This window comes from Monodelphis domestica, chromosome 2 (assembly GCF_027887165.1).
Source record: "Monodelphis domestica isolate mMonDom1 chromosome 2, mMonDom1.pri, whole genome shotgun sequence".
Taxonomy (NCBI): domain Eukaryota; kingdom Metazoa; phylum Chordata; class Mammalia; order Didelphimorphia; family Didelphidae; genus Monodelphis; species Monodelphis domestica.
In genome coordinates this window covers 511,505,074-511,527,419 of record NC_077228.1, presented here as the reverse complement: position 1 = coordinate 511,527,419, position 22,346 = coordinate 511,505,074, and the positions used below count along the sequence as shown (strand labels likewise).

The window sequence follows — 22,346 nt, the reverse complement described above, 5'->3', positions numbered from 1 at the left end:
ATGAGTCTCCTAGTTACACAGGAGTGAGATACTCATCCCTTTTGCAGGTAATATGTTGGCTGTAGGGACCTACAGAGTGATGATCACCTGCCCTTCTCAAAGTACGTGGGAAGAAACAGAATGGAGTTGATATCTCAGGTGACTTCCTTCTAGGAAGGGAGTGTTTCCGTCCCTTCTCTTTAGCCAAGTCCATCCCCTTAGACTATGGAAAAGGCTAGTTTTAGAAATAAGGGGAAAGGCCATTTAGCAATGTTAATGAGTTCCTCAGCTCTGGATCAGGCTGCTATTACATGAAATAATGCCAAAGGAACTCAGGCAAATACCAAGGCAAATAAGGCCTCATCCTCCCACCCTCCTGCAGGAGGCCTCCTTTTCCTGGAGGCCAGTCCAAGTCTGATTCAGTCATGAAGATAGACTTGGTGAGCATTCTTTAGCTTGATGTCAGATCTCTAAAGACTCAGAACAGAACCCAAGTACCTTTGGAGCACCTGAGAATAAGGGGGGAGACTTCCTTTGTCTGCTGCCTCTAGCCTGCTGCGGAGTGATTAACAATATAGTGGCATGCCTAAGTGTCAATTGTCTTTTCAATTTAATTCTCACAATTTCTGTAAGATTAGAAGAGATCAAGCCCTTGATAGTCCTATCTCTCCAGCATCATCTGCCATAGCTTGTCTACAGGCACTTTTCATGGACCAGCCAGACTAATAATCTTTGTGTTCCATCACCTTGTCTCCTGTCTCCTTGGCCTCTGCGCTGCTTGGCCTCCCTGCCTCCTCTCTTTCTTCATGGTGAAGTTCGAGCACATAGGGCCTTTCCTGACAGAGTATTCTTTCTCCCTGCTTTGTCTTCATGTTTATTATGCCCTTGTTCCACCTCTTCAAAATGTCTGGCATAACTGAATCCTCCTATAGGAATTGTCTTCCCTTGAGAGAATGCCAGCTCTTTGAAAAGTGGAACTTCTTTGCTTTTCAGTTTGTAGCCCTAGCATATAACAAAGTGCTTGTTAAATGCGTTTTCTTTCATTTATTCATGCCTGCCTGCACATTTAAAGTGAAGTTACTCCAGGCCATATATCCAGTCAGGGGAAATGCCAGGACTAGAATCTGTGTTCTCAGTGACTGATGCGACCTGCCTGACTGTGATCATGTTATACATGCACACAAAGCAAAAAGGGCCCTTAGAAGGACACAGACCTGAAAAGAGGAGAGTACACTGCAGCTTAGGGTATAGTAGACATAAAATGAAGCCATCTTTGGGCCCAAGACAGATTTGCTCTCCTTCTACTTTTTTTTTTTAATCCTTATCTTCCATCTTGGAATCAATATTGTGTATTTGTTCTAAAGCAGAAGAGCAGTAAGGCCTAAGCAATGGGGATTAAGTGACTTGCCCAGGGTCACATAGCTAGGAAGTATCTGAGGCCAGATGTGAACATAGGACCTTCCATTTCTAGGCCTCTCTCATTGGCAAAGGCTAAGGAAGGCCTAACTGAAGTGGTTACCATGATGGGAAACTATGGTCCCATCCGTGTCCCATTGCTGTCAAGTGGTGACAACTCCTGTTCATTTCCCTACTTTGAGCCACAGCATTAACTCAAAGTAGGAATTTGTTGTATCTGGCTTCCAGGCTTAGAGCTGCCATTTGTCATGAAAAAGAAATGGGCCTGGTGACAAGTAACCTCCCCCTGCCACCACATTTCTTCACCTCAGGAGATGAAAGGGTCTTTACAAAGAACTGTACTGTGGTCCTCTGAGCTTTAGCTACCACTGGTAGCCAGGACTCCTCCATCCTTCTTCCATTCCCTCAGATGGGGTACTACATGCCTAGTTAGTCTGAACATCACATGCCTGACTGGTAAGAGGGAATTGAAGAGGAAAGATTCCACCTCAGAGGACATGGACTCTGGTCTGTCCCAGTTTTTTTCTGTTTTGTCTGAATTCATTTCTCTTCTTCAGGCCCCAAGGCCTGACTGAGGAAGGCTAGCTGGCTAGCAGCCCTTGGCAGATTGGCAGCCCAAAGGAAAGGTTGGGGGTGGAAGATAGAAGCAGGCCTTTTCCCCTGGAATTGTTTTTGAGTTATTTCCATCCATCTTGTTCCCTATCCTTCAGTTGCCTGCCTCCCTATCAGTTGATCTTTGGATATCAATGTCATGTCTCTGGCATAGTGGATAGGTGGAAGAATTCCTGCTAACAAGGGATTTGAGTTTTATTCGGGAAAGTTTAAGACTAATGACTTCTAATCACACCAGGAATTGACACTTCCTTGGTCCTTACCTCATCTAGTACTTATATATCTCATTTGAGTTTGGCAGCCATTGAATAAGTATTGAAATTTGTGGACATCTTTAGTGTCAGATTTATAGGTGTCAAGGTATAACAATAGTGCCATGCCTTTTCCACAAATACCTGTTGAAATCATGGAGGTATGTCTAGCAGAGATATCAGGGAGATGGGGTCTGCCTAAGAAGGGAAGGACTTTCTGCTGCAAGAAATATCTGTTACAGCCAAAAGAATGTGACCAAATGGTGAGGCTGAAGACCTTATAAGGACCACAGTATAAGGCCCAGCACTTACTGGTTTTATATCCAGAATTGAGAAAAAATGAAAACTGGGGATTCCCTGCCGAGCCCCTAAATTCTCATTCCTTTGGGAATTTTCACCAGAATCAACTAGACATCAAAGGCAGGCCAGGGGGGCTCCTTGGACTCTTCCCACTTGGGATTTGTTCCCTTAGGGCACCTGTGAGTGTGACCATTGTGAGGGTCAATTGTAGTTAAGTTTTGGAGGACTTGGACAACAGGTTTTATGAACAGAGAAATGGGAGGAAAAAAAGATGAAGAATTGGGAACTCTTTTCCTTTCCCCACAGCCTCAGGTGTGAATTCTCTATCAGTCAGCTCTCATTTGATGCAGCCAGGGAGAGCTGTATTCTTTGATGTGAAATATTTGGGTAGCTACCTTGGTTCTCTCTTAGCTGTTCTCTTGGGAGAGGTGTGTTCACATGAAAAAAAAAAAACTGAGCAAGAGCTCTTTGTTTCTTTCTTTCTTAAAAGGAAGATTTCTTTCCCCCTTCAGGGACTCTGTCATCTTCAACCCACCACTTTACTTAAGCTATCTTGGTATCTCCTCCTGTTTCCCAGGGCAGCAATCCAGATGACTGCCACCTCTAGGTTAGGTTAGTGATGGAAGTGGGAACCCAGACTCTGGGTGGAAGAAAATGTTGCTCTCTACTTCCGCCCAAAACCCATCCTATTGAGACTTAGCAGGAATTCAGCCTTTCCCTGTGGTCCTGGTTCATGAAGCCCTCCCCCTTATCCAGAGACTTTAACCCAGCTCCTGACAGCAAGCACTAGAGAGCCCCTTGTCATTGCATGCCAAGAGCCTCTTCCCCCTTACCTCTCCTCTAACCAGCTCCTTGCCATTGCCAGTGTTCTCAAAAGAGGTTTGGGGTTGGCTGTAGAATGCTCTAAGCAGACCTGCTTCCATAGGGAAGAGGAAGAAGAAGCCAGCCTGTAGGAAAAGCTATGATTGTGTGACGTCTCCCTGAATAGCTGCTTAATTAAGCTCCACTGATGACCTGTTGTGTGATGTTTAACTGGTGAGATGATGAGAAGTGCCTCCCCTCTGCTGTTTGGGTTGAAATACCAGCAGGGAAGGAATTTGAGTATACTACTAATTATCCTGTTAGCACTTGGGAGATTTTAAAAATTCTCTTCCATAGAAGATAGAACTAGGGTCAGCTGCTGCCAGTTTACAGGTCTGGCTCCCTGGCTCATTTCTGTAGGTGCTATGGACTCCTTCCTGAAAGATGATAGTTTGGAGACTCTCTTCATTAATCACCATTCCTCGGGAACATGGTGGGATCTAGTTGAGTTGGAATAGGAGGTATTTGTAAGTGTTTGGGGGTCAAATATATCCACCTCCCTATCCCCAATAAAATAGCTCTGTTTGACATGCCTACCTCCTTTCACTGGCATGTAGTTAGACAAAGTTTGGAAGAAAGAAGAGGGCTTTATAATTAGAAACCAGGCTTATGTGTTTAGTTTTAAGAGAAAGTACAAAAAGAACCTGTTACTCTAAGAGTCTGCCATCTATGTCTCGAGAAGTAGCACCCCTGAATGCAAGCACGAGGAGAGAAAGGCTGAGGCAAGAAGTGCCTGGTGATATAAGAAGGAAATCGATGCATATTGTTCTTTAATATTTGTTTTTTCCCCCATTTCAGTGAAAGAATATCTCTCCTCTGCCCACCACAGGCCTTGAACACCTTTACAATAGAGAAATTGATCTCGTGCTCCATGATTACTTGTTGTGATGATCTCTTGGTGGGTGGAGTCAGCCTAGGGATGCTGCAGGCCCAGACCCAGCCAGACCAGCTGAGTAAGGTTCCACAGTCCCCAACCCTGTATTCTCTCCTTCCTCAGCTAAGGGAATCCAGCCTGGTGAGACAGGCAGCTAACTCCCACAGCCTGATTGGCCCCTGCCTGGAAGATGAAGCGCCTGGTGTGGGTGAGTGGAGATGCTGATGGCATGTCATTGGTCTTTCCTTAGATTGTTTCTCAGAGGAATGCCGTTCTGTGATCCAGGAACAAGCTACAGCTCTGGGATTGGCCATGTTCTCCCTGCTGGTGAGGCGCTGCACCTACTTGCTAAAAGAATCTGCCAAAGGTATGTAGATGAGGGGTCCACCTAACTGGTGGGATTTCTTGTTGCCCAAGTCCTTGCCCAGACAGGCCCCTAGAGCCCTCCTTCCCTTTTGTCTTCTATTTCCATTTCCAAGATCTCTCCATTTACTGTTTTTACTTTCCTTACCCACTCTACAGATCCCCTTTCCTGTAGCTGTCTGATTTCCTGTAAGCTACTGTTTCCTTCCTTCTCAACCCGAGATTCTTTGAATGCTGAAATGTGTTCCCTTTTTGCCCACAATTGATACGGATTGCCCCATGCTCATATTCACTTTAGGTATTGAAATTAACCCCTCAGGCTCTCACTTGTTCCGCACCTTGTTCGTCCTACAGGTGCTGGTCCAGGAGTCTTGGGATTCACTGAGCAAGGCTATAGGTTCATAGTTTTTTGGGGGAGGGGAAGAATTCCATATCCTTTTAAATTGAACCTAGAACAATTCTAGGACTGCTGCAGGAGTATTTAAAGGATAGTTGGAGGTAACAGTTACTTCCATTCTGGATCAGCCAGCTTTCCAAATATCCCCAATTTCTACTTCTGCCCTCTTTTGTTGCTGGAGGGGATTAGATGTTTGGGGCCAAAAACTAAAGTGGAAACTCCAACTTAGCTCACACTATCTTTGGCCACAAAGAAGGCAGGAAGAGCTCTTAGGAATGGGGGGGGCGGGGAGTGGGCAGAGGGGTAGCGTCTGGTGAACTGCTTCTCTCTCGCTGTCCTGCTTTTCAGAATCCTCTTAGGTGCTGGTGGTTTTCCATCACCTGCAGGCCCAGCAGCCCTGTGGACTTGGTCTCCCTCTCCTAAGAACTTGCTGCCATCCCAGTGCCCCAAACCCCACTTGGGGCCACAGCAACATAGGCCAAGCTCTCACCCTTTGCCTCTGCAGCTCACCTATCTTCCCCTGAGGACGAGGAAGACCAGGATGATATCAAAGTGTCAGCCTTCCTCCCAGACCTGAAAGAGCTACTGCCCAGTGTGAAAGTTTGGTCAGACTGGATGCTCGGTTATCCGGATACCTGGAACCCTCCACCTACATCTCTTGATCTGCCCACACAGTAAGTAAATCTGCCTCCTTACCCTGGACTTGGTCTTGCCTTCCCCCTAACACTCTCCTTGTTTCTCTGTGTTTGCACTTGTGTTTCTGCCAAAGTACTGTTCCCACTCCACTTTCCTTCGCTCCCCACAAGTCTATCTCACTTTCCCTTCCGAGCTGTACTCCCTGGTGGTGGCCAGACTTCTGGAGCACATTATACACAATGGATGCCTAGGCCCCATCTAGGGTGATTCGAATCTTTTGCTGCCTCCTGGGTGGAGTGCATGAGGTTTTAAGCTGCTGCTAAGGGGCATTCTGCTGGGCTGTCTGTTTCTGGCTCTAGCTTGGGGGCTGGCCATTTTCTCACAGGCTTGTGAAGGTCCCACATCAAGAGAATCTTCAGTAGACATTCCTGCCCAGCATAACTCATTTGTCTATATGGACTTCTTGGCCCAAAACTTCATCTTGAACCTTTCCCTTCATAACCCTGCTCCTCATGTAGCTCTGGCCCCTCCTAACCTGCATAGCCTACCACGGAGGGCTTCATTTCCCCCTGAATTTGATGTCTTTGTGGGTGGTGGCCACAGCAGTGAGCTCTCAGCATCCCTCCTGCAAGTCCTCCCTCGGCTGCCAAAATGTGTTCCAGGCTCAGGCTCAGTGAGCCAGGGCTCCGTCTTGAGCTAGGCGGCTGGGACTGCAACAAAGGAATTGACAGTTCTTCTGGCTGGGGAGCAGCTAGTTTCCCGGCGGCACTCCCCAAAGGGTTAATGTTTTTTTGTCTCAGACTTTTCAGGCCGTTAATCTGTAATGTGGACTAGGCAATTTGCTCAATTTTGGAAAGGAAAGGATGAAGAAGGGCCAAGATCTCCAAGTGTCTGAAGTCAATGCTGAGCATGCGCTGTTAGCCCTGCCTCCCCTTTGGGGCCTGTAGCCTCTCCTGGATGGCCAGGAGGTCAGGCCTCTAAGTACTGTTCCCTCAGGCACGGTCCACACATCCACATCCTTGTCCACTAGGGCCTCTCTTTTACTGCCTGCCTCACTTGTTCCCTCCCTCCAGTTGGCTTTTGTTTGGCTGAGGAAATGGAAAGCTCACACAGGAAGTGCTGGGCCTCATTTGCTTGGGGTGCAGAGTCTGTTTTCTGTTTGGATGCTGCAGTCCATGGCCCACTGCCGGCTTGTGTGAGCTGCTGCCCATCTTTGGGCAATGGCTCAAACTGCAGCCAGGCACGTGGTCCTGGCTCTAGCCATCCCCAGCCCTGCTGGCTTCCTGGGCTGCTGAGAACTGAAGTGGGGCGGGGCTCCTCTCTCCAGCTGAGGCTGCCCAACCCTCTTGAGTCTTTCTCCTTTTCCCCAACTGGGAGAGCAGATCTGATCAGGCAGCTGCTTGGACCCATGTTACCCAAGAGACAAGCCCTTGTAACCCTGGGCATCCCATCTCTCTCCTGTGGGCAGACCAGGCTGGGGAAAGGTCATTGGGTTGTGGGAAACTCGAGTTCTTCTTTGCACTTAAGACATCTTTCTGCCTCTTCCTTGTTAGTAAATCCAGCTGGCAGAGAGTCAAGGGTGCCAGATCAGGGTGAAGGGCTGGCTCTTCTCTTTGCCCCATTTGCCATGGGCCTAGCGTATGCTTGGAGTTTAGTCTGAGCCAGGCATTAACATCCATCAGAATGGAACCATATTGGTTGGTCCTTAACATCAGGCCCATCCTTACTCCAAAATAGTTCTATTTCCCTATTTTCAGGACATCCAGGTAACTGCCAACTGCACACAATAAATATTTTATTTGAAAGAAAAAAAGGAGGCTAAAGGCTTCACGGTTATCCTGTATAACCAATAGACTTAGCTGCAGCATTGCCTTTTCTGCAAGGAATTACATCACCCAAACATCTCTTTAGGTCACAAACTGAAGTCTTGAATTCCTAGTTTTCGGATGTATTGGCTTCCTATAAGAGCAGGAAATGACCGTCTCTCATCACCTTTCTTTTATAGACTTTCATTATTTCCTTTGCATTCTTGTTGACTTATCCTCTTAGGACATCCCTCTCTCCCTCTTGTTTCTCCTCAAGGGTCCTGAATTGCAGCTTCTTATGCTTCCCAACAGTGTGTTTCCTAAAGTATCTCTCAATGACTGTCCTGTCCTTCATTGGATCCCATCTTCTTCATTTTCTTTTTGTATTTTGGGCCTCCCTATCTCTTCTTCACCAGGAGTCAAATGACTAAAACACCAACTGGATTTTTGTTTTGTTTTTACTTCCCAGAGGAATTGTATATTTGATCCCATTCAGCTCCTCTGGATTTCTCTTTGGCCACTTCATCTTCCATCAGGCCATGCTTGATCATCCTGGGTAGGAATTCATCAACCCTAATAACCCCTGGTTAGTCATTCCTTTTGACCTACCAAGACATATGGGAAATGTGGCCACTTGGGGATCAGTAGGCAGAACATCGACTATTCAGAAGATACTACTCTTCTTACTTTCCCTCAGAGAGGTATAAACTCCCATGTTGCGGAGACCTTTTAGGGATTGTTAGCATTGTGAAGGCTTGGAGACTTGGGTCTATTGAAAAATCTTTGTAGAGAATTATTGTAGCATATGAAAAACTTTTTCTTCAGTGTGGAAACCTCAAACATTTTAGAGCAGCACTACCACAGACTGGAGGGGCAATAGACTTTCTGCAGTCAAAGCTTCTTCCTCTGACCCTCCCTACCAAGTCTTCTGGTAGAAAGAAAAGGCTGGCACTCCCACTTTGCCAAGTGAGCAAATGGAAAGTTGTGAAAGGCAACCTTGAGTAATGGCAGAGCAGAGGGGAAGGTTTCCAAGATCTTAGGCAGGGGAACCCATTCCATCCCAGAACCTCAGAAGAAAAGGGTTAGACCAGTGGGACAGCTCACCTCCCTCTGTGGCCTCTGGTGAGTCCAAATCCTCCTTCATCTTGATCTCTAGTTCTCAGTAAGTGAAAGAGTCAGGGGACTTTGAGAACGTCCAAACTCAGCCCAGCTGTGGCAGTTGGTTTATTGCTTTCAGCTGGTACTTGAACCCAGGTCCTGGTCTTGGAGTCTTTCCCAGGTTTAATCCCCAGAGCTTTCTCTGCAGCTGTATGACACTGCGCTGACCCCGAATGAGGATAGGAAAATAGAACCAGTGCCAAGCCAGAGTCTCTTTTTCATTTGGAGTCTGGCTGTCTGCCCATGACCAGGGTTACATAATGGGAAACATAGCTGGGGCTCTGGAGAGCCCGTGTTTCACCAGGCTGCCCAGACCTTCGCATTCTGATGCTATATATCTTCCTAATTGTAGCTCAGATGCATTTATCACACTGTTGGATTCAAGTCCCCTTAAATTTAAAAAAAAAAATCAAAATTCCTGGCCTTACTGCTTTTTCATGGCTTGCAGATAAAGTTGCAAAGCATTCTGGGAGAAGGTGTATGTGGAGGCCAGTAGCTGGGAGACTGTCATGCTGGGGTAGAGAGAGTGGTGAGGAGGAGGATTTAGGCAGGGAACCCCTGCTTTTAGGAGATGAGACCAAGCTAATTGCCTCAGGGTATTTACTTTTTGGGACCTAGAGGATGATTAGGATGACAAGTCATAGATTGTGCCTGGTTTCCAAGACAACCAACTAAAAATGAGACCAGCTAGGTGAGGTAAAGATTGCACACACCTGCATAAGAGGGCTTGTGTGTATGCATTCTCTCTCTCTCTTTCTCTCCCTCCCTTTCTCTCTGTCTCTGTCTCTGTCTCTCTCTGTGTCTCTCTCTTTCTCTCTTTCACACACACACACACACACACACACACACACACACACACACACACACACACACACACACACACACACACACACACACACACACACACACACACACACACACACACACACACACACACACACACACACACACACACACACACACCCCGGCACAGACAGCACCCCATCAAGGATGCAAGAGCCTGAAAAGGCATTTGGGGAGGTCTTCAAGGAACCACCCGTCAGCACTTCCCTGAAGGAAGTCTTGGTGACTGTGGGAAGCCCCTTTGCTGCCCTGCCTCCCCACCCAGTCTCCTTGGCTCCATGATGGGGCGTCAGTAGAGGAGCCTGGCACCAAGGGGTTCCTCTTCCTCAGAATACTAAGTAAGGACACATGGGATCTTTATCATGGGAGGAAACTCCTCCCCTTTCTGTTCCCCCAATTCTCCCCAAGAACTTCTTGTGACGGGTACAGGGCATTGGCCTCTGTCTTCAGTCTGACCCCAAAAGAATATAGTAGCTGACCCCAGAGGAAGTGCTTCCCAGCCCCAGGTTCAGGTTATTTGGGTCCAATATATGCTTAACCATGAAGATGTTTCAGAATTATTATAATAGCTGAAAGCTGGGAGAGGCAGGAACCATGAGACTACCTGTTGGAGGGGTGGCCAAAGGCTCCTCTCTTGCATTAGAGGCTTTGGGTTCTCAGGGAGACTACTTTTTTCCCAAACATTCAGCACTGATGGGTTTAACATACTAGAAGGCTATGATAAGAGATAAAGAGACTAGTGATTCAAGGAAACTGGAGCCAACTAAATCACCTGTAGATTTAGCAGTCTCAAAAAAAGAGGGTCTCTGATGCCTGTGAAATCCTAAAATCCATGATTTCATGACTGGTTGACATCTTTGATTGGGATAAGGGCTATGGAAGATCCTTCGACAGCTATGCTGTATATGACTGGAAAAGGCTATATTTTTAGAAAAATGATGGTTGGTTATTAAATGTTTCAGGGGTTTGTCCTATTGGATAGTGTTGGTTTTATGCTGGCAATTTGATGGTGTCCTTATCAAATCTAAAATTGATATGTTCTTATAAGTTGAAAGAGTAGACCACAAATTTCTTACCATTAAAAAAACACACAAAGAAAAAAAAACCCTTGTCCCAGAATAATGTTGTTAGCCTATCTGCCCTCTCTTTAACGTAACTTAGGGAATAGTATTTCCTTTTCATCTCATTGTGGCGTCTGGGTGACTTGCTTTCTCTATTCCTCAAGCCCCGAAAGAGAGGTGTCAACCCCTTCCTTGTAATTCCCAGCCCTCAAACAACTAAAGGCAGAGACCCTTCCTGACCAAAGGCTCCAGGGGGAGAGGCCTGGGAATTGGTGAGTTGCTTCCATTCTAATTCCTTCTAGATTCTTCCCTTCATTCTGTCCTTGCTATACCTGCCTCCTGGTGTTCCTTCTTCAGCCTGGTTCTTAGGTAGCCTTTTTGGAGACTTTCCCATACCTGGGACCTTGTGGCTCTCCCCTCTATGCCTTTAGCTAAGAGGTTTTTTTTTACTCTCTATGCTTCTCTCTGCCTGGGTCCTGTGCTGGCTCAGCCGTATTTCCAGCTCTCCTCACCCCAGGAACCAAAAGACCCAACTTGTTTCCCATCTGTATTACTTCTCTGATCTTCTATGGCTCTGAAACACAATGCAGGGCTTCTTCTCACTCAGCTCTTTCCGGGTTTGTTCTGCAGCTGTGGAGTTTGAATGTTAGTGTTTAAACAAGCTGGTATTACACAGGAAATGGCCACCTCCACAGGCCCCTGCAGGCTTGTAACATGGGGTCATTGTGCTTGATATTAATCACCAGTCAAAATGGTGGTGTGTGTGTGATTGCTCAGCGCTACCTTAGGCTTACGAGAAAGATGGACAGAGCCCTGTTAGAGCAGAGATTCCTTTAAGCATTCCCTTCCCCCATGGAATGCCCTGTCCAAGGTGAGGCTTCAAGTCAAATCCTACCTGACCTCTCACCTATAGAACTGGCAGAACTTTCTTTCTCTGTTCCAGCCAAGAAGGTGATTGTTGTTATCCAATGCCTCCATCCTTAATCTTAGAAAGCATTTTGTACAGGATAACTTGGGTTAGAACACCCCACCTTCTGAAATATAAAAGCCCCCCCCCAGAGTCCAAGACCTCTCAATGCCTTTGACTGAAGCTGCTTTTCTGATTACTGTTTGCAGAACTAACTTCAGCCTGAAGGGTTAATCTGATCCCTGAGTCAATATCCCCCAAACAACAAGCCAGGAGTGTATGTTGGTCCATTTGTGTGAAATGTGTTTCCCCAATCACCTGGGCTGGGCTGGGCTGCATTGTATCGGCCGGCAGCTGCTCTGCACTCAAACTGACAGCTACATTAAACCCTGGAATTCTGAGGCAATAAAAAGTAAATTAACTCTTATTTTTTTCCTGTCCTGGTGGAGTAAGTGAATGTGTGTCTGTGGGGAGGTGATCAAGTCCTGGTTCTGCATCTTTGCTTGCAGTTCCTAGCCCTTGGCCTCTCCCTTCTGAGCTGTAACCTGGTGTTCTGGCTCCAATGAGGAGCTCACTGTCATGCTATGTAGTGTGTACCCAATGGGTGGACCACTGTAATAGACTCAGAATTCACAGAGATAGCTGTCAAGGGTCATCCAAAACATCTTCTATCTGAACAGGAACCCCTTTGCACAACCTTCCTAACAAGGGACTGGGGAGAATCTGCTCTGGAGCCCATGATCTACAAAGCATCCTGGGAGTTCTTCTCCCACTTAAAGCCCTCCAAGGCTCAAGAAGGTGCTAGAAGAGTCCATTATTCTTTTCGACAGCCCTGATTGTTAAGAAATTTTCCTTCTGTTGAGCTAAAATCTGCCCCTTCAATGTACACACACTATCCCCCAGTTCTCCTTCTTGGTGTCAGATAGCATATCTAATCCTGCCTCTACCTGATAGTTTTCTCATATTTGAAGACAGTATTGCACCCTAAAACCGTTTTTTTCTCTGTACCAAACATCACTGTTTTCTTTGGATAGCATGGTTTTGACTGTCCCACTCTCTTAGTCTACTTCCTCTGAATGTGCCCTCAAGTTGGGCATCCTTTCTACAATCCAGCTCCCAGAAGCGAGTTTTCTATTTCAGTGTGTTCTGGTGCTCTGTTTTCCCTTGTTCTAGACACGAAACTTCTTTTCATGGTGATGGAGCTTGCTTTTGGGTTAGCTTTTAGCTGTCATGTGATTCATGTTTAGGGGCCTGGGAGCCCCTAAAATTTCAGGGCTTTTTGATACAAAAGTGTTATATAGCTATGCCTTTGTTTCAGCCCGTTAAAGGTCTGAACTTTATATTTTGAGTTCTGGCATAGGTTTTTTATATTAGTTCCTGTAACATTCCATCATAACAGTTTCAGTCCATCTTTTTAGTCTGTTAGGTTCTTTTTGGATCTCAGTTCTGTTATCTGTGTTGAACAGTTCCATATCACCTGCAAATTTGATAAGCATACCATCTACCTCTTCATCTAACTAAAAAAAATAGTCCAACAGCAAGGCCTAGAACCCTGAGTACTGCACTAGAGACCTTTCAGATTATTCTACCTAATGCAGTAACACTTTCAAAAATAAGAACCAAATTTGATGAACCCCTATGGTCTTAGATAGCTCCATTTCCCTTCCTAATTGCTCAGCTCAGTTCATCAGTTGTTAATGGAGTGCCTACTCTGTGAAAGGCATTGTAATGATGCCCTAGAATTTAGCCAAGAATTGAAGTTAAGCATACCAATCTATAGTAGGGCAGTTTTATCTTATTCCTCTTTGGAGGAATGGTCAAAATTCTCATCCCTACTCCTGAAGCACCTCTCTAATTATCTGTAACTTCATCTCTCTTAGGATTTAGACCCCTCTCATCCATCTATATAGATTTTCAATCTCAAGACTATTGGTCAAAAGCCCAGAGAAACAATATAGAAATGAGTAATTTGGTGGAAATTCTGTGCCTTACAATATAGCTGTCCATGGATTACCCTGGCTACTTGAATCATTTGGTACCTAGTAGCTACTTTTTGTGCATTAGGTACCAGCTTACAACTGTAGACATCAAGGTGATTGGGAATCTCCTAAGATCTTCTTAGGGATTTCATTTGGACCTGAGCAAAGATAAATGAACTTGACTTCCTGTAGCCCACAGCTACCCTAAAGGTGGTCCATTGGGATTGGAATCAGTCAAGAAAATCAAGTGAACCTTTGAGAGAATGAATGATTTCCAGGGTCCAGAAGTTGACATCTAGAACCTTTGGGGTACTATTTTTGAGTCCTAGAGACTTTGGAAATGTCATGCTAGTAGGCATAAGCTAGGACCTTTTGTCTTTTACAGAAAAGAAACTGCTTACAATGAGGCTACCATCCCATATCTGAAATGTGGCCAGTGAGAGGTGGGGTGGTAGTTTCCAGGCCTCAGGTTTCATTTGATCCTTGAATATTTTTGAATGTCCCTCAGCTTCTAGCCTCAAGATCTTATGTTTTTCTCCAAAGTGTTTCTTCCTGCATTTTCAGATCAATTTCCTGGAAACCAAGCAAGTATTGTTCAGTTCTTTAGTGCATACAGCCTGAGAGCTCTCTTACTCTGTAGAAATGATAGCTGGTGTGCTTAGTTAGGATCTGAAATGGGGATTCATTCATTCAGTGAATCTGAAAGTATTTAGATAGCCCATACCAGGAACTGGGATGTTGCTCTGGGGATACAGGAAATAATGCAGCACTTCCTACCCCCAAGGGACTTATATCCTTGGAGGGTGAGAAAACCAACATGTAGAGAGAAAATGATGGCTGTAAAATAATAGATATAGAGTCATTGGGGGGCAGGGGGTGAGGGTAGTAGCATGTCAGGTAGACTAGGAGAAGACCTCATATAGGAGGCAGGATGGAAGCTGAGTTTTGAGGGAAGGTAAAGATTCTAAAAGGAAGTAGGAAGAAGGAAATGACGATTAGATGTGGGGCATAAAGAACAGAGACTTGAAGACAGGAAATGGAAAGTAGTGTTTGAGGAACAGCAAGTCCACCATTTTGATTGGACTAGGAGTATGAAGAATATAATGAAATAATAGTAGTTCGTATCTTGTCCTAGTGGTGAGAGAGAATCTGTGAATTAGGGTGGGACATAATGAGCCCTGGGACAAATGGCATATCACATTGGGAGTTCTGTGGATGGTGGATCAGAGGGAGAGACCACAGGGAGACCAAGCAGGCTATTGACTGGTACTGGTGAGAGGTGGTGAAGGCTTACACTGGAGTCATAGTTGGGTCTGAGGCAAAGGGATGGAAACAAGAGAGGTCAAAGAAAAGCAGATCATGAGAACCAAAGTCTTAAATGTGCTTTAACTCAAGGAAGGCAAAAGTGACCCATCACCTGTCTCCCCTGTTGGATTCTGTCAGCTCTTTTGCTTCTGAATGAGAACCCTGGGCTTGCCATGTTCTCCTGATACTGGATGCTGAGTTGTGATCTCACAGTGACATTGATGTGGATGTTTTTATCCAGCCCATCCTAGGAGTGAACCTAAGGTTTTGGCCCTGGGTGGGTGGTAATGGGTGAAAGTCAGGCATGGGCATGGGTCCCAGGCAGGGGCCAGTAATCCCTGGGAGGAGTCCGTTTTGGTTTATCTGAGCCCCGGGCAGGAGAACATAGTAATGAGAACCAGATGGTACCACAGATTTCTGCATCTTGGGTCTAAGATGGTGGGGGTTAGAGCATGAGAGGGGAATGTGGGCCTCCCACCAGGCCAGCTCCTGCTGGTGATTCTCGATTGCCTCCTTCTGGTGGGGATGCTTCATGCCCTGTGTCCATCTCCCAGGGTGCCTGACTACCACAGCCTTATTCCTGTCCACGCCCAGCTGCAACCCCAAGGCCTGGAGTTCAACCAGAAGACTTTTCACCTTCTTTCTTCTCTTGTCTTTCCTGTTTGTGTTTTTTTCCAAGTTGTTGCTTGGACAGAGGCTTTGACCAGGCTTCCCAGCATTGTGTTCCTGGTCTCAGGCAGTGGGCTTCACTGGTTAGCAGGGCACTGGTGGAGAGAGAAGGAGAGGGTGGAAGAACCTTCTCCAGCCCTGTGTAGCTCCCATGGGCAGTGCTAACCTCGGAGGCGGCCCTATCACATCCGGTGCTTGTCTCTGCAGCCAGGACCAGAGGATAAACTATCAGAGCTGTGGGGCAGTGCATCATTCCTCTTATTCTTTTCTTCTCTGCAGATAGGGGTCGTGGAAAGTTCAGTTCCTTTTAACCCTCAAAGCTCTGTTTATTCTACAGCTGGTAGCCCGAACGCCGTGTTTCCCATTACATCACAGAGGAGCTCGGACAGATCTCTGCACAAAAACGCGTTGCAACTGTTTATTTTTCTCCATATTTAAACATTTCTGACAGCCTAGCCCAGCTGAGCCAAAAGATGGAGCTTTGTGAATGAGTCGAGTTGTTGGTGTCTGCAGAGAGAAACTTTAGTGAGCTGTTTGCCTCTCCCTGTATTTCTTCTCCAGTGTGTGTGTGTGTTTGCCCATGCAAAATATTGAGGCCGTGTGTGTGTGTGTGTGTGTGTGTGTGTGTGTGTGTGTGTGTGTGTGTGTGTGTGTGTGTGTTGGGGGCTGCTGGGTGATTAATGGAGCTGTGTCCGGCCTGGCTCCCAGGATGCTCTTGAAAACAAGATGTTTCATTTCATTGCATTTTCCTAGTGATTCCAGTAAATAAACTAGCATTGGTCCTGTCCACCTGGAGGCACTCGGGATGCTCCACGCCCACCCTCCTCTATCTCTGCTTCTCAAATCCTGTCCAACATTGTGGGCGCTTGCAGCCCATCTTTTGCATGCCCTTTATCTTGTCCTCTTCTGAATTGGGATGTTGCTCAGGACTGAGCCCCCCAACCATCAGGGGCACAACTACTCCCTTGGGGAAACTCCAGGTTGTAGCTTGGGTCATGTTAGTAGTTAGTAGCTCTCTACCATTTCACTGCTTGGGCTGAGTGGCAAAATCTGTGACAATGGCATTCTCCTTTAGTGGGGTGGAATTCCAGGGACCCCTTTCTCAGCAATCCTGGTTATGCAGTGTACTGTGGAGATCAGAATCTCTAAATTTCCTGAAGCTACTGCTGGTCTTGGTTTGGTTTTTAGCATTAGGTTGCTACAAAGGCAGGGAGGATGTTTTTACAGAAGTCTAGCATCTGCCATAGTAATGGTCTGAATCACAGAGGGATTTAATGGGTACCTCTCCCCTCCTCACTGTTGTTCTGGAGCTAGAAGTGGGAAGATTCTTCTTCAAGCCTAGTCAGTGTTTAATCATAAGAACAATATTGGTGATGATGAGATTTAATGTTTTCTATAATGTTTCATAGCTTTCAAATTGCTGGGTAAATTGTCTCATTAAATCCTAAAGATAATATTTAAGTATGTTGGTAGGCAGACAGCTGTTAGAACCAGCCCCCAAGAAATCAGAGAGGTTTGGGGATTTGCCAGAGTGATAGTGGCAGAGATTAGTAAGGAAGGGAAGAAAGGAAAGAAGCGTTTATGAAGTGCCTACTATGTGCCAGGCGCATTGTCCCAAGTATTTTTTACAAATATCATCTCATCTGATCCTCACAGAAACCTTGGGAGCTAGGTGCTGCTATTGTTCCCATTTTACAATTGAGGAAACTGAGGCAAACAGTTTCAGTGATTTGGCCAGGGTTACATATCTAGGAAGTGTCTAAGGTCACATTTGACTTCAGGTCTTCCTGACTAGGCTCAGTGTAGTGTGGTGCCCCTCTTTGTCTCAAGGAAGGTAGGATAGACAGTCTGACTGACACTGATATAAGTTTGTTTACAGAAAAATGTAAAAGTTTGTGCTTGGAAAATGAGGATGAGGTCTAGACATTTTTTCGGGGGGGGGGAGGGGGAGGTCTTGTTGGGCTGGGAATAACACATTTCTATACCTTGGGAAGAGATTGCAGAAATACAAACATAAAAGCCTTGGGCAGCTCTTTACATTCTATGCCTGAGTCCTCCAAGGGGGAGGCCCAGGATGCAGGCACTGTGGTGACGTGTCCATGTGGCATGTACTTGCTGGGCCAGAGCTGGGGAATTGTGGGAGCTGCCTCAGGCACTGTGTAGCTTGAGTGTCTGAGAGTGTCCCTGGCGCACTGTCTGGAGAGGCGACAGGGCCTACAGGAGACAGCTGATCCTCTGAATTCCTTTTCCTCTCTGGTGGGGATTAAAAAAGCCCCTAATCAATTTGAGCTTCGAGTACATGGAAACACACCCAGATTGCAACCATGGACTCAGTTTGGGATCCTGGCTCGCCTTTCAAGGTTTCCTGGCAGATGCCCGTACTAACAGAGCTTTGCCGAAGTCCCCTCCCTATTTGTGGGTGCTAAGAATGCTCCAGAGCCACTCATTCCACTTCCCCTCCTTTTCACAGGGTCGCCATGGACGTGTGGGCGACACTAGCCGATTTCTGTAACATACTGACAGCGGTGAATCAGTCGGAGGTACCATTGTACAAGGACCCGGACGATGACCTCACCCTTCTTATCCTGGAAGAGGATCGGCTCCTCTCGGGCTTCGTCCCCCTGCTGGCTGCCCCCCAAGACCCCTGCTACGTGGAGAAAACCTCGGACAAGGTCAGCACTAGGCCAAACATCCCCCCCTCCCACCCCTCCCCTTAATTCTCCAGACTTTTTTTATTCTTGGGAAGTTTTCTGTGCAAACGGAACATGATTAAGTCATTGAGAAGGGTGTTAAGGGAAAATATCGACCTTTTAGCCGCTGACATCCAGCTCTGTGTCATGAAAAAAAACCCTCTCGACTTCCTTTGGTGTGTGTGTGTGCTCGCTGGCATGTTGTATATACGATCATTTCCTCACTTGTTTAAATAGTGCAGCTTGTGTTGGCAATGCTCTCACTCAGCTCCAAATGGTTTGCATCATGCTTAAAGCACCCTCCTCCCTCCACCTCCTCCCTCCCTCCTCACCACAAAACTCAGCCCTAGGAAAGGAGCCAGAGCTTTTTTCCCTTCTCTAAAGAGGAGAGTGATAAATAGGTGACTGGAGAGAAGCAGACACCATGTGTTAACTTACAAAAGGCTTTTAGGAATATGAAGCATTCCCCACTGCCTGGTTTCTATTTTCCTTCCTTTAAGAATTACATTTTAACCTGAAATTTTTCCTTGTCTGTCTGTTTATAGAAAAACAAACCCTGTTCCCTGTTGACACGGTGGGGGCTGTGGGACTCATGGCCTCGGTTCATCAGGGGAGTCCTGGGCCAGGTGGATGATGGGGTGGTGCTTCTAGCTTCATGTTCCCCACAGCAGTTAATAGTCTGGACAAGAAGCATCCTGATTCCTTGCCCCCTGGGTATAGAAAGTTCTCCTCTGTGGGGGCTGGGTCTCCTGTGTCAGTTGTAAGCTTTGCACATTTGTCAGCAGTGTGTCCCCTGGGGGAGAGACCTTTTAGCAGTATTTTAGAAATTCCTGATGTGGTGAGGCGGAACTCTGTGTGTCGTGGCTCCAGGCAGGGCACACTGGGAAAATATAGAGTGAGGGTAAGGGAATAAAAAAAATGAGGAGGCAAAAAACAAAATTATTAACTCTGTAAAACTGTATATAGGAGAGCCTTAATTTAGTTTTCAGTGACAAGAACCCCAAATTAAAGAAACTTCAAGTTGAAGGATATTGGTGTAATGGAAAATGGGGAGGCCATTTGGCCATCTAAAATCATCTTGAGTGTCATCAAGTTTAAAGGCCCCAGATGCAAATGTACTGGCCTCTATCCAAATAAAGATAAGAAAAGCAAAATGCAGTCTACTGAGATTTGGATTGGGGAAATTTACGTTGTGTCTTATAAGAGAAAAAACCTAGCTTGGGGTCTTTTTTAAAGGCAATATAATTTTCCTTCTGTTTTCCTAAAACAGCTTCTCTTGCTGCCATATCAGGGAAAATGTGAAGGACTGGTGTGAGAGAGTGAAGGTATTTGACTAACCATTCATGTACCAAGTTTAGAGAAGAGACTGAATTAGGACAAAAATAGCATATTCAGGGGGCAGTAAGGTGGCTCAGTGGATAGAGAGCCAGATCTAACAACGGGAGGTCCTGAGACACTTCCCAGCTATGTGACCCTGGACAAGTATCTAAACCCCCATTGCCTAGTCCTTACCACTCTTCTGCCTTGGAACCAACACTCAGTATGGATTCTAAAACAGAAGATGAAGATTTTTTTAAATGGCATAATCACCATTTGAAGCAGTGAAAAAACTGCATTTTCCTTTCCTGATCAGAAATAATTTTAACTGTGGAAGATGCTTTTGAGGCCTTGGTCATTATGGCAGTTATGTTTCTGAGCTGGCAATTGGAGAAACCTTGATTAACCACAACCTTCCTCTTCAAACAAACTGAACATCTATGTCTTCAACAACCCTTCCAGCTTCAATGCCCTTTGAGGCTCATAGCTGGTGTCCATACCATTGTCTTTGGTTAGTAATACCTGTGGGATTCAAATTCTAGACAGAAGAGAGATATAGCAGAAGACCAAGAAAGTCTCTTTGAAGGCCCAAATAGCAGAACAGAAAAGTACCTATCTTGCACTATGTACTACTAGGACCTGAGACACAAATGGGGATGAGAAGGAACACCTTTGTGTTCCTATGTAACCCTGATGTGAATCTGAAAAGTGGATCATAGCATTAGAACTACAAGAAAAAGACCCTCATTTTACAGCTGAGGAAACTGAGACCCAGAGAAGTTAAATTACTTGCCCAAGGTCACACAGGTAGGGAAGCATCAGAGGCCAGATTTGAACCCAGTTCCTATTATCATGTCTGAGAGTATGTTCAAACTTGCCATAATCACCAACCTCTGAAAAGAAGGTAGGAAAATGTCTATTCTTCTCTAGACCAGACTTGGCTATTAAAGTTACAGTGTTCTGGTTTTTGTTTTTTTTTCCATATACATATTATCATAGGTATTATTTTCCTGGTTCTGCTCTTTTTTTTTTGTATCAATTCATATAAACCTTCTATTACTTTTCTGACTTATTCAGATTCATCATTTTACAGTGGCATGGTACTATTCCATTCATATACCACAATTTATTTAATCATTCCCCAAACAGTAAGCAAAAACTGTTTCTAGTTCTTTGTTGGAGGTTATCTTTTAATTGAGTTTCCTTTACTTTTAAAAAATTATATATATATATATATATATATTTTCAATCTTCAGAAATCTATCTTCTCACCCTCCTGCCATAATAGAGACTTAAAGAAAAGCAAAACTGTTATAAACATGTATAATAAGTTAAAACAAATTTCCATATTATCCAAGAGGTAGGTGGGATGCTTCATCATGAGTATTCTGAAATCAGGATTGTTTATTATACAATTGTTTTTCTTTGTCATAATGTTATCTCATTATCTACATTTTTCTTCCAGTTCTGCTTATTTCACTTTGCGTCAGTTCATTTCAGGTTTTTCTGAAACCATCCCCTTCATCATTTCTTACAGCACAATAGTATTCCATTACATTCATATACCACCACTTGGCCAGCCATTCTCCAATTAGTGGGCATCCCCTCAGACTCCCCTTCTTTCTCACCTCAAAAAGATACGTACATATATTTTTTTATGTAAGAGAGAGAAGAATGAATTCCATCCTCTGATTATATCAGATGAGGAGACTCTAGTGTCGGCTGTTTTCCCTTTCTCCTTGTTGAATAAATGGCAACTTAGCCTGCTTGTGTACAACAATTTTCCCTAAGTTTCCTTTCCCTGCCTTTCTAATATATTCCTTTTCACTTCTCTTTCTATTCTTAAGATCATCACAACATAACAGAACCACTACCTCTGTGACCCCTGAAGATGATAGAATTCTGAGGGGATACATGTATCATCTCCCTATAGAAAAATGTAAATAGTTTATCCTCATCATCCTTATGATTGTTCAAGCCTGTTAACCTTTTTATGACTCTTGACTTTATGTCTCTTCTTGCTTGTGTTTCAATTTGAAAGATTCTATGTAGCTCTGGTCTTTTCATCAGGAATGCTTGGAAGTTTCTCTTTCATTCAAAATCCAGTTTTTCAAATCCTGTAGGATTATACTCACTTCTACTAGGTAAATTATTCTATATCCTTTACCTTCTGGAAGATCACATTCCAAGTTCTGCACTTTTTTATGGTGGTAACTACCAAACCGTGTATGATCTTGACCATGGTGCCTAGGTACTTGAATTCTTTCTTTCTGGTTCCTTACAGTTTTTTTGTTTTTGCCTAGACACACTTGTTCAGAGCTATAATTTTCCTAGGAATTTTAATTTTGGTGTTTCTTTCAAGAGGTGACTGGGAGATTCTATTTTGCCCTCTAGTCTAAAACATCTGGGCATATTTCTTGAAATATGGTAAGAAGCTCCCTTTTTTTGGTCATAACATTCAGGTAGTCTGATTTTCTCTTTTATTTGTTTTCCAGTTTGTTATTTTTAAACCCTTGCCTTCTATTGTAGAATCTGTACTAAGTATTGGTTCCACAACATAAAAGTAGTAAGGGCTAGGCAGTTGGGGGTAAGTGACTTGCCCAAGGCCACATAGCCAGAAAGTATCAGAGTTCATATTTGAACCCAGGACCTCTTCTTTCTTGGCCTGACTTTCTATCCAATGAGCCACCTATCTGTCCCCAGGTCATTTATTTTTGCTATAAGATAACAGTCATTTCCTTCTATTTTTTCCCCCAGTTTTTTTACTTTGTTTTAATATTTCTTATTGTCTCATAAAGTCAGTGACTTCTTTTTTGATCTGTTCTCATTTTCAGGGAGTTTGTTGCTTGTGAAGGTTTTGTATTTTTTTTATACCAACCTGTTAATTTCATTTCTAATTCTTTTTTCCATAGCTCTTATTTCT

At 44.8% G+C, this 22,346-nt stretch overlaps 1 protein-coding gene across 4 annotated transcripts in view; it reads left to right on the top strand.

The window, feature by feature from the left end:
• SMG6 (SMG6 nonsense mediated mRNA decay factor) overlaps nt 1-22,346 on the top strand; it is a 183,596-nt gene that overhangs the window by 88,678 nt on the left and 72,572 nt on the right. For all 4 annotated transcript variants that reach the window (XM_056819616.1, XM_056819617.1, XM_007485774.3 and 1 more), the window contains exons 11-13: nt 4,544-4,660; nt 5,559-5,727; nt 17,887-18,088. In XM_056819616.1, the coding sequence (XP_056675594.1) occupies nt 4,544-4,660; nt 5,559-5,727; nt 17,887-18,088 (488 nt within the window). The remainder of the gene's footprint in view (nt 1-4,543; nt 4,661-5,558; nt 5,728-17,886; nt 18,089-22,346) is intronic.